The sequence below is a fragment of the Trichogramma pretiosum genome, unplaced genomic scaffold, assembly GCF_000599845.2.
Source record: "Trichogramma pretiosum strain Unisexual culture from Peru unplaced genomic scaffold, Tpre_2.0 scaffold5, whole genome shotgun sequence".
In the NCBI taxonomy this organism is placed as follows: domain Eukaryota; kingdom Metazoa; phylum Arthropoda; class Insecta; order Hymenoptera; family Trichogrammatidae; genus Trichogramma; species Trichogramma pretiosum.
This window is the reverse complement of record NW_019641672.1, coordinates 806,535-819,680: the sequence shown is the minus strand read 5'-3', so window position 1 is coordinate 819,680 and position 13,146 is coordinate 806,535. Positions and strand designations below refer to the sequence as shown.

Here is a 13,146-nt window from a genome sequence, read left to right as displayed (position 1 = left end):
TTGTGTAAGCTTTCTGCGTCTGTATAAGATCATCGAAAGCTTCGTCTTTCCAGCTGTATGTATTTCTCGTATCTGTATGCTGGATGTATATGCAAATTTTCATAAAGTCGAGACATATTATGCGCGCTAAAATTAAATTATCCCGATTTGCTGATGAAGAAAAGCAAACGTATCTTGAGGTGTTGAGTTACGAAAATTCAAGATATCAGTATCTTTTGGGTTATAAATATTAAAAAAATCCTTTTTCATTCATTAATTTTGAATCGCAGACGTCGCACACGCAGAGATGCATTGCTCCGATGTTAACACAAATATTTTGTATCATTCCAAAAAAAAAAAAAAAAAAGAAAAGTCTGTAGAAACGGAACTACGACGCGACGCGAAAAGTTCGTCATTATACTTTCCGAATGCAGGAAATGATATGGAAATATCCAAGGTACGCGTTCTACAGCGTACACACGTAGGCATGCGCATATACATATTCTCATTCTCCCTTTTGCTAAGCTGTCCCGCTTGCAAATAATACGGGTATGTTGCTCGCATCGCGGCGTGGCGCGGCGCGCATAACGTGAAAGCTCAGCAAAATCCCATATAATATGGTACGTAAATTTTCCGAGCGAACGGCTTCGGCGCGTCGACACCGTTGTCGTTATTGTCGAGATGTGTGCGAGAGCTGGTACATAGGAAGAGAGAGAGAGAGAGAGAGAGAGAGAGAGAACTCCTCTCACTCTCTCACTTTCGCCTCTGCAGCAGTAGCAGCAGTCAACGAAGCCGACACTTGGCATGCGCTTTCGCGCGCGCGCGCCTCCTGGCCAATCGATACTTCTCCCTTGCCTATGCCGCCCATTTCTTCTCGATTCTCGGAAGTTTTCAAAACAGTTTCACTTTTTTACCTAATCTAATGTGTGAATATTACCTGGTACATGGGGACATTTTTCAACTTTTTCAACCACCGAAACAAGATTGATCAAGTTTTTTGCGAAAAGTTGATGAACTTTCACTGCAGTTATTGAATTTCGAAGATGATGTCATAATAATCAATACTTGATACGGGCACTATATGATAAAGCTGCAAAGGATTAAACTGGTCGCAGAGAAGCTGGCAAATTATTTTATTTTAAACTTGAAAAAAGATTGAGCAATTCAATTTAACCAAAATGGTAGAGTAAGATTTTCTTTTTTATAACTTTCTAAAATACACTCAGATCCTATATATGAATTGAGCACTGCAGAGAACATTAACCTCGTTGTCGTAGTTTAATGTCCAATCTCTTTCCAATTCAAAAGTAATGTATAAAAATGTTTTGCTTTTATCTGGTCGTCTTACCGAGTCAACTATATTCTCGATATAGAAGCAGCAGCGACTCTGGTATCTTTCATCGGTTAGCGAGGCCTTCGATATTTTCACAGACAGCAGCAGCAGCCCCCGCATCGTCGTAGTCGCACTTATAGCTATATAAACTTTCTAGCCGAGCTTTTTCTCAAAGTGTCACGCGAAGCTTTTCAATTACTGCTACGGGACCCGTAGAGCAGGAGTAGCGCGTGGACGCACAGGCTCTCCGCTGCCGAGCGAGGCGCGCAATGCGTTTATTTATTGAATTTCGAAAGAGCGAGAAACCGTTTCACTTTTGATTTCTTAGTCACACCCTGTACTCGATGCCTCGAGCTCTTCAACTCAGTTTCGTGCTTTCAATACGTTTTCTTTTTGCTCTCGCCGTCTCTCTTTCTCTTTCTTGCGTCTGCGACCATCCGATACAATCTCTTTCACTTAACGTCTTTCGAAAATAACTTCGCGCGCAATTTCATCAATTTCGTTTCAAAAGAGAAAAATCATTTTCCATTTATTCTTTGCGATAAATCAGGCTAATCATCGATACGTCCGTGCTCGACGAAGCGAACGGATTGTTATCGGGCGACGGTAGAGCTTTTAGAAACGTAAACAAAAGTGCGAACTCTTCTTAGCCCCTCGACACACGAGAGTGGCTAATGAAATGAATTTCTCGCATACGCGTGCAAAGAAGCGTATAGATATAGGGTGGTAGCGAGCAGGCGATGGAAAACGTCGAAAGTGAATTCGAGCATTGGAACTCAGGGTCGAAAAGGAGGTAAACGAACCCTCTTCGTCTCTCCCACCCTTTGTATCATGTATTTCGAGCGTTCCACACATACTTTAATTTTCGCTTTTACTCTCTCTCTCTCTCTTTCTCTCTTTTGGTCCGTCCATCCGTGCATGCGCACCCGCCGTGCGTGTACAGCTAGTGAGTAAGTCTAGTCTTTTTCTGTCGCTCCTCCATTCTCTGTCGCTATCTAAGGCAAGTTTTTGTTCTTGCGGCGAGAGTTAATCCCTGTACAGATATATATACATGCAGCCAACCACAGACGTTTTTCTTTTATTTTTGCTTCACCCTTGCTGAGCAGTAGAGTCGCGCGAGTGTATAGCGCACCACCTATGGCGCAGGAGAATGGAGCTCTTCTGCCAACTCAATCCTATTTTTCCCCTCTCTCTCTCTCTTTCTCTCTTATTCTGGAGCTCTTCCTTTCTCACGCTCGCGGGGTTCCCTCCCATTTTTTTTCCAACACTGACTTTTTCCGCCAGCTCTCATTCTCTTTCTTATATTGCGTGCATTCTTTTGCGAGGCCTCTCTATAACAGTCTTTTTGTTATACCCTGCTCGGCGCTGCGTTGCTGCTACCACTGCTCACGGTAAGTACTTTTCTTTAGATTTCGCACTATTTGGCGTGTGGTCTTTTCACTTTAGGGCTCGCTGTCTCTCTTTCTCTATCTTTCTTCCTCTTCTTCTCTTTTTTCCATCGAAGAATGGGAGGAGTACAAGAATAAGAGGTCATCGCAACAAGCGTAGATATTTACGACGAAAAGACTTTCGTCGAGTACTCACTGCTTTTGTTTATTATGAGTCTTCTTGGCAATTTACCTTTGTGACTGTTTTAAGTGACCGAACAATTTGGCAATGCCGCTCGAGTTCCAAGTTTCTATTCATCTTAATTTTTTTAACATTAATAATCTCTTAAATGAATGTAATTACCTTTTTTTCTGAAATGAAACCGGTCAATTTTGGAGGAAGATATAGTACTGACGGAACATATGTTCACAAAATAGAATACTCGACTCTTAGGAGTCGAAGAAGTTTTTAAACATATGATAAACTCAGGAGTACGTACTATAAACAACCACGTAAAAAAATTGAATGGAAATATGAGCCATATCACGTCAAGTCGCCAAAGGCTAGCCCGCGTGGCATTATTAGGTGAAATCCCAAAACTTCTAACTCGCTGTAAAAGTACCTCGCTGTAAATGCATCTAGAAGAAAAAATAACCTACCATTTCCATGGAAAATTACCTTAGCTTTTCGATGGTGGGGTCAGATTTTCGAAAATTTTGCGTATTACTCGGAGTCTAGATCAAAAGGGGAGGAAATTTTCTATCGAAATTGCTATTTTTCAGAAGACCCTTTTTGGATTTTAGGGAAACATAGCGAAAGAAAGAAGAAAAAACGTGGTTTATGCGCGCACTGCGCCGGTGGAACATACAAAAACTACAAAAAAGGAGTCATGATTAAATTTGTTCACAATACGTTTACATTTAATTCCTTGAAATCCCAAATTGTTTTTGACTTCTTCATCACTGAGGTAAGGTTTCGGTGTAAAAGTGTAATACTTTATATGTTGCTTGTCCAGACTTTGTTTAAGTGTCTTGTAGTCAGTGGTCGATTGGGTAAAAACTCTCAGCCCATTGTTTACTAATTGTGTGGTAAAATCGCTTCTTTAAATTCTTCTAAGCGCTTCTAAGTTTTCTTGATAAGTCTTGTGGGCTTCTGGTATAGTTTCAGGTGGTAATTTTTTTTTAATGACTATTTATTTTTTATCATTGTTGGCATGCCTTTCTATTTGTAAAGCAAGTGATCGCAGAACGAAGACTACAAGTACCCTGAAGAAATGATTCTCTCTTGCGGGTACTTCTTCTTTCCGATGCTGCGTCACCTGGCGGTCGGACTTGCAACTCCGAAAATAGAAATGGGAGCAGGACAAGAAATTGATAAGTTGAGTAGTTGATTTGACTAAGTTCACTATTAAAATCATAATTGTCTCTAAGCCTCATTCTTAGAAATCGTTTGGCTCAATTTTGATATAAGAGATGAATGTGCAGTGCACTCTTATTTATTATATTATGACAAAAATTAATAACAATATCATAACAAAAACGTATATAAATTATTTTGCGTTTCAACCATAATTCGAAGTTTGGAAAGGAAGGATAATGGAACGTAATCTTTCAATTAAATCTCAGCGTACAAATTAAAACTATTATTGTGTTGATGAATTAGAATTTGAAAGTCAAAAAAAGTCAATTACAAATTTTCATCGGTAATAATTGGTAGCTCATTTGCTGCAGCTTTTCTTTGTACAATTTTTTTAGTCATAAAATGAGCTTTTAGAACAGCAGCATATAATTAAATGAAAACTTCAGCAACACAGAGAGAAAGTAGAAATTTGTATCATGTCCTGCATTTATTATCTCAATTTTGACCTCCAGACATATTCTTTGGTATACATTTCATCACTTGAATAAATGTAGCCGAGATTTTTCTATGATGCATTCTATTTTTGTCTCAAAGTACTTTGTGAAGTTTTTTCCTTTGAAAATTACTAATGTTCATTCGGAACAAGTTATTCTTCTATTAAAGAGCTTCAAAAACAGCAACAAAATTTGTCTAAAAAACTTTTTAATGAAATCTTTGTTGAACATGTTTTGTAGTTTGATAAGAATGGAAATCTCAAAAATCATTTAGTTTAAATAAGACATTTTTTCAGGTTAGTCGCAGTATGTACGACCGCATATTGGGATGTTCTACTGAAAAAGTCGTTTCTTCTTTGTAATAATACGAAAAGAAAGAATGGAAATTTTCCATTTGAAGACCGTACAATACGGTCTAGCCAATCGATAACCTGATATTCAGTGGCAGAGGTGCAAACGAGGTATATCTACTGTTATAAGATGTGTGTATATATAGCATCATAGACTTACATTGTACGTCGAGGAGTATGCTCGCATTCATGGGCATAGTGAGAGTAATGTGCCTCGCGACGCAGATGATTGTGGCGTTGTGGTGTCCCCTGAGGACCTTGAGACTGGCGCTAGTGCGAACTGGCGAAGTCACCGGCAGAATCGTCAGATTATCCGGCGGCTGCTCGGGACCTTCGAGCGTCGCCTGAGACAGAGTCATGCCCCAGGCCAGGATGGGCGGCGGATTGCCACCCTCGGCGGCGCACTCGAGAGTCAGCTCCGAGCCCTCCTTCACCGGGATGAACTGGTTGCCCGGATCGAGGCGACGCCCGTCTATCATCAGATACGTACCTCGTGGGGCCTCTGCAAAATAAAAAAAAAAAGAAGTTAGCTCAATGCGTGCGTATATCGAGTAGATGTATACAAAGGGAGCGCATTGCATATATTAGATTTGGTGGGTTTAATTTGATGTCTCGAGCTTTACGGTTTGGTCGGATTAAAATTCAATTCAAACGAAAGATCTTGTTGGAGGAAGAAAAAAAAGTTGCGCAGAAAATCCGTCGAAAATCGAGGATTCTTTATACATCGAGCAATATAGACGAAGCTCGGTTAAATCACGCGCTTCAGTAGTCAGTAATCATCCAGCTTTCTTGCGGCAAAAGTACGTGTACGAATGTCAATTTTAGTCTGCGCGAGCTCATCTCTTTCTCTCGACTACAGCTCGAGTCGCTCTTATATCTATATGTTAGAAGACTGTACGTAGGATAGAACCCGACAACTATATGGCATCAACTAGCATTGCTACTACAATTAGGTATACTCGCGCTTCTCTCTCTCTCTCTCTCTCTCTCTCGTCGTAAACTTTGCGGACGCGGAATAAAAGCCGTCGCCGTCGTATATATACTCGCGCAGGCTCGTTCTCCACCTCCTTCTCTCTCCTCTCTTGCTCCTTCGACTTTGCAGCTTCCCAAAATGGCTTTTGCCTTGTTATATGCTCTATTCATGTTCTGCGCGCGCGCGTATATCGTCGTAGTCGTCGTCGTCGTGTGTATACGTATATATACGACAAAGAGTGCATGCCTGCCTTCGCGGCCACAAAGACTCCATAATATAAGTTGTATACTCGCGAGCGCGGAGCAAGCTCACTCGAATGTTTGCCGCGCGCGCGTCGGCAAAAGTTTTAAGGACTTACTTTGAATCGACAACGATTCGAGACTCACTGCTGTGTTATATATGTGTACGTTTGTGGCTACGTATGTATGTACGATTTTCAAGAGGCATACGTATATAATATACACACCTACACAGACAAGACTGTGTGTGTATTGCGATTAATAAAGTGCGACGAAGCTAAGCCACTATGAAAATTCAATTTAGATCTCGGGGCGATATAGGACACTCGCCTCCTTGCGCCATATAATGCAATGGCTTTCTCTCCTATGTACGTATATATAATATTGTGCGCGGGGAAAATCGAATATTCCGTATATAGGCATTATATTATCGTGATTCGAGGTATATATCAGTGGATTGCTCACTCAGCATATGTATGTAGTGGTAGTATGGATCGCGGCAGTATAACGAGAGGCTGTTATACGTATATATCCACACTGAGCAGCAGTAGCCGCACGCACACACTAACCAACGTCTCTACGCGCGGCTCTAATCGTAAATCAATATCTCCGGCCTATCTTGCTATTAATTCCGGATTACCGAGTGCAGTACATGATTTCAATGCAAAGACGAGGCGCTCCAGAACGATGACTACTACGACGACGACGACGACGACGACGACGACGTCGAGAGCACTGGCCTCGATTGTTAAACTATTTTTCATCGGACCTCGTTCATTTATTTCCCCGTTACTTACGTGGACATTGTGCCTGATTTGTTTTATCGATTTTGAATCTCGTAACATCTATAGTCAACCATAACGTCTAAAGTCAACACGGTACCATTAGTTACATCACACCTCTGGCCTCGACTCGTATAGCGCAACGGCTAAGTAGCGTCATTAGCCCATAGTGCCTGTAACCGCTAGGTGTATATTAGCAACGAAGGTGAAGCCGAGTAGACGAACAAGCGACTAATGTCGCAAAGTCAAACTCAACTTTGATTATTTACTCGAATCGATGGATTATAAACGAAAAAAGATGAGAAAAGCTCGAGGATACAAATTGAAAAGACCGATCGATAAAGCGACTCGATGAAATGCAGTTTTGGAAGAAAACAAAATATATATAAATCGCGGAGAGGAGAATCTGCAGTAGCAGCAGATACGGCGCGCGCTCGCGATTATAAAACAGAAGAAGGACGTTTCCAATCGAGAGGGCGTGCTGCGCGCGCGTTAAAGAATTTTATGTAACCTTATAAGTATATAATAAAAAAAATGCGCGAGAGCGCCTCGAGTTAACGATGCCGGACGATTTTTTTGACACTAACGTGCGGGCGCGGGATCTCCCATTTCTCAGGTCAGTCGTAGTATACCAGCTAGAGACGAGAAAAAAAAGAAGAGAGAGAGAGAGAGAGAGAGAGAGAGAAAATTTTATTTTTATATTCAGCTAGCTGCGAGCTCGCTTTACAAGTTTGTGCCGTATAAAGCTGGGCAACATTTTAGCAACGCTCGTGCATTGTCAAAAAAGTCTCGCGTGCTCCACAGCTTTCTCTCTTGGCTCTCGGGGTCAGGTGCAGCGCGCGCGCGTGCACATACACCTGTTTATCGCGACGTGGCTAATTTCCACGCCCGCCTGAGCAACGACAATGAGCGAATTTTTTTTTTCTTTCGTATTACTCTCTATAGTCACGTGCGTCAATTAAAATGTTCAGCAAGTGTCAAAACGTTATATACACGCGTCGAGGAAAAAAAGCGCTAAACGCGCGAGGAAAAAAAATTCTCCGCTGTCGCCGTTGCTACTGTAGCTCTCTCTCTCTCTCTCTCTCTCTCTCTTTCTCTGTGCAATGGCATCGGAGAAAATGAAATGCCATTTTTTATGCCCCTATGTGGCAAATGGAATTTAAAATACTCGCGCATTGCCCCGGTGTACGTGTACGCGCGCGTGAGCTAGAGCTCGCTGCAGATCTAGCCCGAGTGTGCAAGTAGTAGTCTACGTGTGTAGCTGCTAGTATGCAGTCTCGCTTCTCCATATATACATGCACACACATATCCGACTGCAGGTGATAAACGAGCGAGTGGAAGTACATTCACGCATCTGGAAAGTCGTATGTATTCGCGCGCACACCAGCCGACCGCATACCTGTATGTGTGCGCGTACAGCTCGTCACACTTACTCGGCGTCTCTTTTCACTCTCTCTCTCTCTCTCTATCTTTTTTTCTTCTTTCTCTCTCTCTTTCTTATTAGATGAGCGAGTGGAAGAGAGAAAGAAAAGTGTAAAAGAGCAAAAGAAAATAAGAAAAGTCCAAGTTGCAACACAAATGTATCACGAGGGAGGAGAAAGAAAGAGGCAGTGAGACAGATATAAGAATTTGTAGGAAAATGAATGTGTGCGTAATAGTGGCGGCAGTAGTCGTAGTAGATATGGTAACGCGAGGATGCGAGCGAGTTAAAAAAAGAAAGAAAGAAGGGAGTAAAAGAGATAGAAAAGAGCTGGCGGGAAGTGGAGATTCAACTCGTACCTAAAAATTCAAATACATATATCTGCAGCGTTGAAAAAGTCGAGAAAAATTATTCGCTTTTATTTTCGCTCACACGCACGCGCACATACTAGACTCACGTAGCGTATAGAGCGCACAGAAAGAAGTAAACGCTCTCGCTCTATACGTCTGTGTATATCGAGACTGCGGAGAGACGTATTATTCTGATTAAAGCATAAGAAAAAAGGGGAAGCAAAAAAAACTCAAGCTCGGTGAAGTACATAGTCTAGTGGTTCTATGACAAGACCGCACACGTATGACAGACGCGTAGCTCGTCTATACGTGTGCATCTTGAAACTTGCATATTTTTATAATATCCGTACGTGGGATGTACAAAAAAGTCTCCAGAAGTGAGAGAGGGAGGATGATAATGCACAGCCGAGCTTTCATAATAATGAACCAACAAAAAGACATTAAAAATTTTCAAAAGCTGAAGTTTACTAGAGTTCAGAAGCACGCGCGCATTCATGCACACATACAATATTTTGTCATGAAACGAGTGAAAGTTCAATAGCATTGCGCGCAATTCGCGCGTTCTTATTCAAATCCCAGAACGGAGCTTTGCAACTTTTCATCGACGACTATACACACACGCATACACGTTGTGCACGAGCGAGATGACGACGGAAAAGAAAGAGGAAAAATCGATCGGCTGTACCTCGTTGTCCTGCTTTTCGGTTCGTATCATTTTTTTTTTGTCGAGGCAGCTAGCGCGCATATATGTGTGTGCACGTTTATCTGCTGTATGTATAATTTGAAATGGGCGTCTTCGCATATTCGTCGATGTTTGTTGGGGTCGTCGTATGTGCCTCGCGCAAAACGATTTTCATGCACGAACAAACAAGACCTGTCGATGCAATGTCTCTCGTTAACATCTTATCTTCAGCTCTCTCGTTCGCTTTCTCCATTTTCTGCTCTCCTCGGGTGGGTATATTGCGTACGTCTGTGTGTACAATACACATCGAGATAGCAAGGAGCAGCAGCAGATGTACAGCGGCGTATGTATATACGTATACACGTGTATATACGAGCTGAGCGAACGCGCAACGAGAGCCTTTCGGAATGTTCTCTGAGTTTGGCAAAATCCCTAAGGCGACTTTGGGACGAAGCAAGAGATATTTTACGCAACAGAAGCAGAAGCAGAAGCAGAAGCAGCGGTAGCAGTGATTGCGAGCATAGAGAGAAGTTTCTAGCCACGCTAAGGTAAGCCAGTATAGAGAGAGAGAGACAGACAAACGCCACTGCGCGCACAGACAAATAGTATTAAGATGCCGTATACAACGGAGCACGAGGCAGATACAGAGATGATGCGGTTTCGTGCTTGATGTATGACGCGCGCCCCCGCGTGTACGAGCTTTACCAAACTCTCACGAATCATCGATCGCGAATAATGTCTCGTTAATGTCGCTCGGTGCATTATATACGACGTGTACTGCATCATCAGCGGCGGCTCGAGTTGCTCACTGCTCGCAGCACAGCTGATCGTTTAATGAATTAGTATTCCGCGAGCGGCTCGGACCAGTGTATCGCGCGGGCGCGCCTCGCGTCATTACATCACGATGACTCGTTGATCGACACGAGTACGGATCCCAACTATATGGACCCCCTTCATCCGCGAGATGAATAACAATGCAAAGTATCGTAGATGCAGACGATGCGACGTCGAGGCAAAAATTTACGTCATTAGAGCGAACAAAAACAAAGAGAAGAGACTCGTAGTTCTTACGATCGAGCTTTTTTGTCGTCGATTACTCTTGAAAAACCAAAAAAAAAAAACATTTTCAGCCTTCCGAAGAAAATCTCTCTTTATACTCAGATGTATAAAGATCGTGCATTTGTATGTATAGAGAGACGCTATGAAATAAATATCGCATTACCAACACAGCTGTATATTTGAACATAATTTCTTGTACTTGCTCTCATACCTAATCTCTTTTATTCTTTCTTGTGGGAAAAATACGCGACACAATAGTTCACAAAGGTAGTTTTTTAACATAAGCTCCTCGTGCTTTTGTATGATATTCAGCAGAAATAGTATGTATTGGGTCTTTAGCCCCACCGAATTATAGAGAAATTGGAAAATATAATTCGACACGATTTAAGATGATGTTTCTCGCACCAGCAACTGAACTTGTATTATTTTTAAATCAAAGGTCACAGTTTCAATATTTAGGTCGACTGTAGGACGTGAATTTTTCTCAAATGAAATAAAAGCTGAGAAGAAGGAAAATCAATCGAGCTCTCACGAGTTACTTCCGTAAGTAGTGGCAACAATTAAAAAGCTTCGAAGAGCTTTGCCAGCGTAAAAGCTCGAACGAGCAAGAGCTAGAGAGAGAAAGAGAGTATAAGAGCTGCAGGGAAAATTGATTCACCCATTCATCCTTTTCTTTCGATGGGGGAGGAAGACGACGACTACGACGGCTCGTGTACGTTTCTGCTGAGCTATATCAAACGCACACTACTTGCGAGCAGTGCGAGGGAGAGGAAGAGAGGCCGCGCGCGTGTGTATATAGTATCGCGTGTGAACGTCGTAAAACCAGAAAAGCTTTTGGCTCGAATGACAGCTCTTCGAAGTACATGGCATACTACGGCCAGGCAAAGAGGGAGGAGCGGAAGCTCCGGGCTATTGACTGACCACTCTACTTTACTACACGACTGAAGAGACCACGGAATGTAACTAGAGTGAAGAAACGTCTTACTCCTTCTTCTCTCTCGTCTTACTCGCTCTATCCTATCTGCAGTCGCACGCACGCGTATTTCTATATACTTTTTGAGCTGTACTACTGCCGCTGCTACTGCTGCTGCTGCTGCTGCTTCGATGGAGCAGCGAGAAATAAAAAATAACTCGACCTGCGAGGTATTTTTCCTTCCTTTTTTTCCTAGATTAAAAAATACGACACGCCAGCGAAAAGAAACTTGGAAAAGCGTTGAGAGAGGAAAATTGGAAGGTTAAAAATCGGAGATTGACGTGGAATGCTCGGAGTGGAAAAAAGGAAGAGAGAGAGATTCGAGAGCGAATAAAAAGAAGAAAATCGTCGTACATGCACGTTAATGAAAGAGAAAAGTGTCAGCGACTCGAGTTGTCCATCACGCTATAGGGCAAGCGGGCACGTAAATTCCATCTAGCTAAGGTTTAAGCGATTGCAGCGCACAACGTGCTACGTATAAGAGTGCGCGTGCGATACGGGTCAGCGGCGCGTTTATATGCATGAAAAATAACCCGTACATCTAAAAATGTTCAAATTCAGCTAAATAAATGTGCAAGCGAAGCAATTACTCACGGACAGGCTTTGGCCCGAGTATATACGTTCTATACGCGCAGCAGCGGCGGCAGCAGCAGCACTGACACGCATTTACACATGTGCAGAGCGCGAGTATGTATGCACAAAAGCTTCGGGCGCGCGCGCGAGCTTGCGCGCATATATATAGGACCGTTAAGATCACGATTCAAACATTAATTACTCCGGGCAGCGAGTGCGAGCGCGAGAGAACGGGGCACAAATAGCAAAATTGATCAACGACGTAGGAGTTGGCCGCCGCAGCCGCTGCACACCGCGCGCAACCTATGTATACGCCCGCAGCAGCAGCAGCAGCAGCACTGCAGCACTGCAGAGCACAGAGAGAGGCGTGCACTTAATTATTCGAGAATTTAGCATATGTATAAGGTGCTATGCATGTATTTTAGAGATGAATGGAGATTCCCAAGTATCGACGCACTAATTCATTGGAGTGTATACGCACTCCATTACCGTGTATATATGCGACTCTGCGTTGCAAGCTCTACCGTCGATGCCGCTGCGCGTGATATATATATAAAGAGCGTATATAATGCAGCCTATAATATATATAGCATGCGGCGCACCGCAGCTCTTGAAATATTATATCATTTTTTGTTTACATTGGAAAATAATCGTCGACGATTTTCATTAAGGTATGGAAAATTCATCCCTTAAAATCTTCGGAGCATCGAGAGGTGGTTGGTGGGCTCGCTCGCTCGCCCCTTCCCGTCAGATTAGATGAATAAATTGGGTATACGCGCGCGGCAGCGGTTTATATGCCAGCGAGCGGTATATATAATGCGTATATATACACGCCCATGTAAATATCCACTTTATAACGCGCTTAATTATACAACTTGGCGCAATATTTGCCACGCGCATTCTCTCTGCTGTAGTCTTTAATAACGCCGTAAATAATTAATAATACGCGTATATGCGCGTGCCGTCAAATATTACGCGCACGCGAAAGCGCGAGCGAGTCGAGTCATATATAGCATTAAATAAAAAAAAAATATTGAAAAAAATAGGCGGGCTGCGCCGTGCGCGGGCGAGTAGCTGAAAAATCGTTGAAATCGCTTGCGCGCCTGGCTTCAAGCTCGTTGGCAGTTTATTGACAAGTATTGCGAGCCGCCGCGCGCCTGTTATATATCGAATGTGTGTACCTATATACGTATATAAACACACACATACACG

The 13,146-nt window shown here is 42.7% G+C and overlaps 1 protein-coding gene across 1 annotated transcript in view; it reads right to left on the bottom strand.

Annotated features, from left to right (window-relative positions):
* The window catches only part of LOC106650269 (hemicentin-2-like), a 129,845-nt gene that overhangs the window by 24,721 nt on the left and 91,978 nt on the right, over positions 1-13,146 (bottom strand). Inside the window, exon 6 of the mRNA XM_023460502.1 lies at positions 5,044-5,385. Coding sequence (XP_023316270.1) covers positions 5,044-5,385 — 342 coding nt within the window. The remainder of the gene's footprint in view (positions 1-5,043; positions 5,386-13,146) is intronic.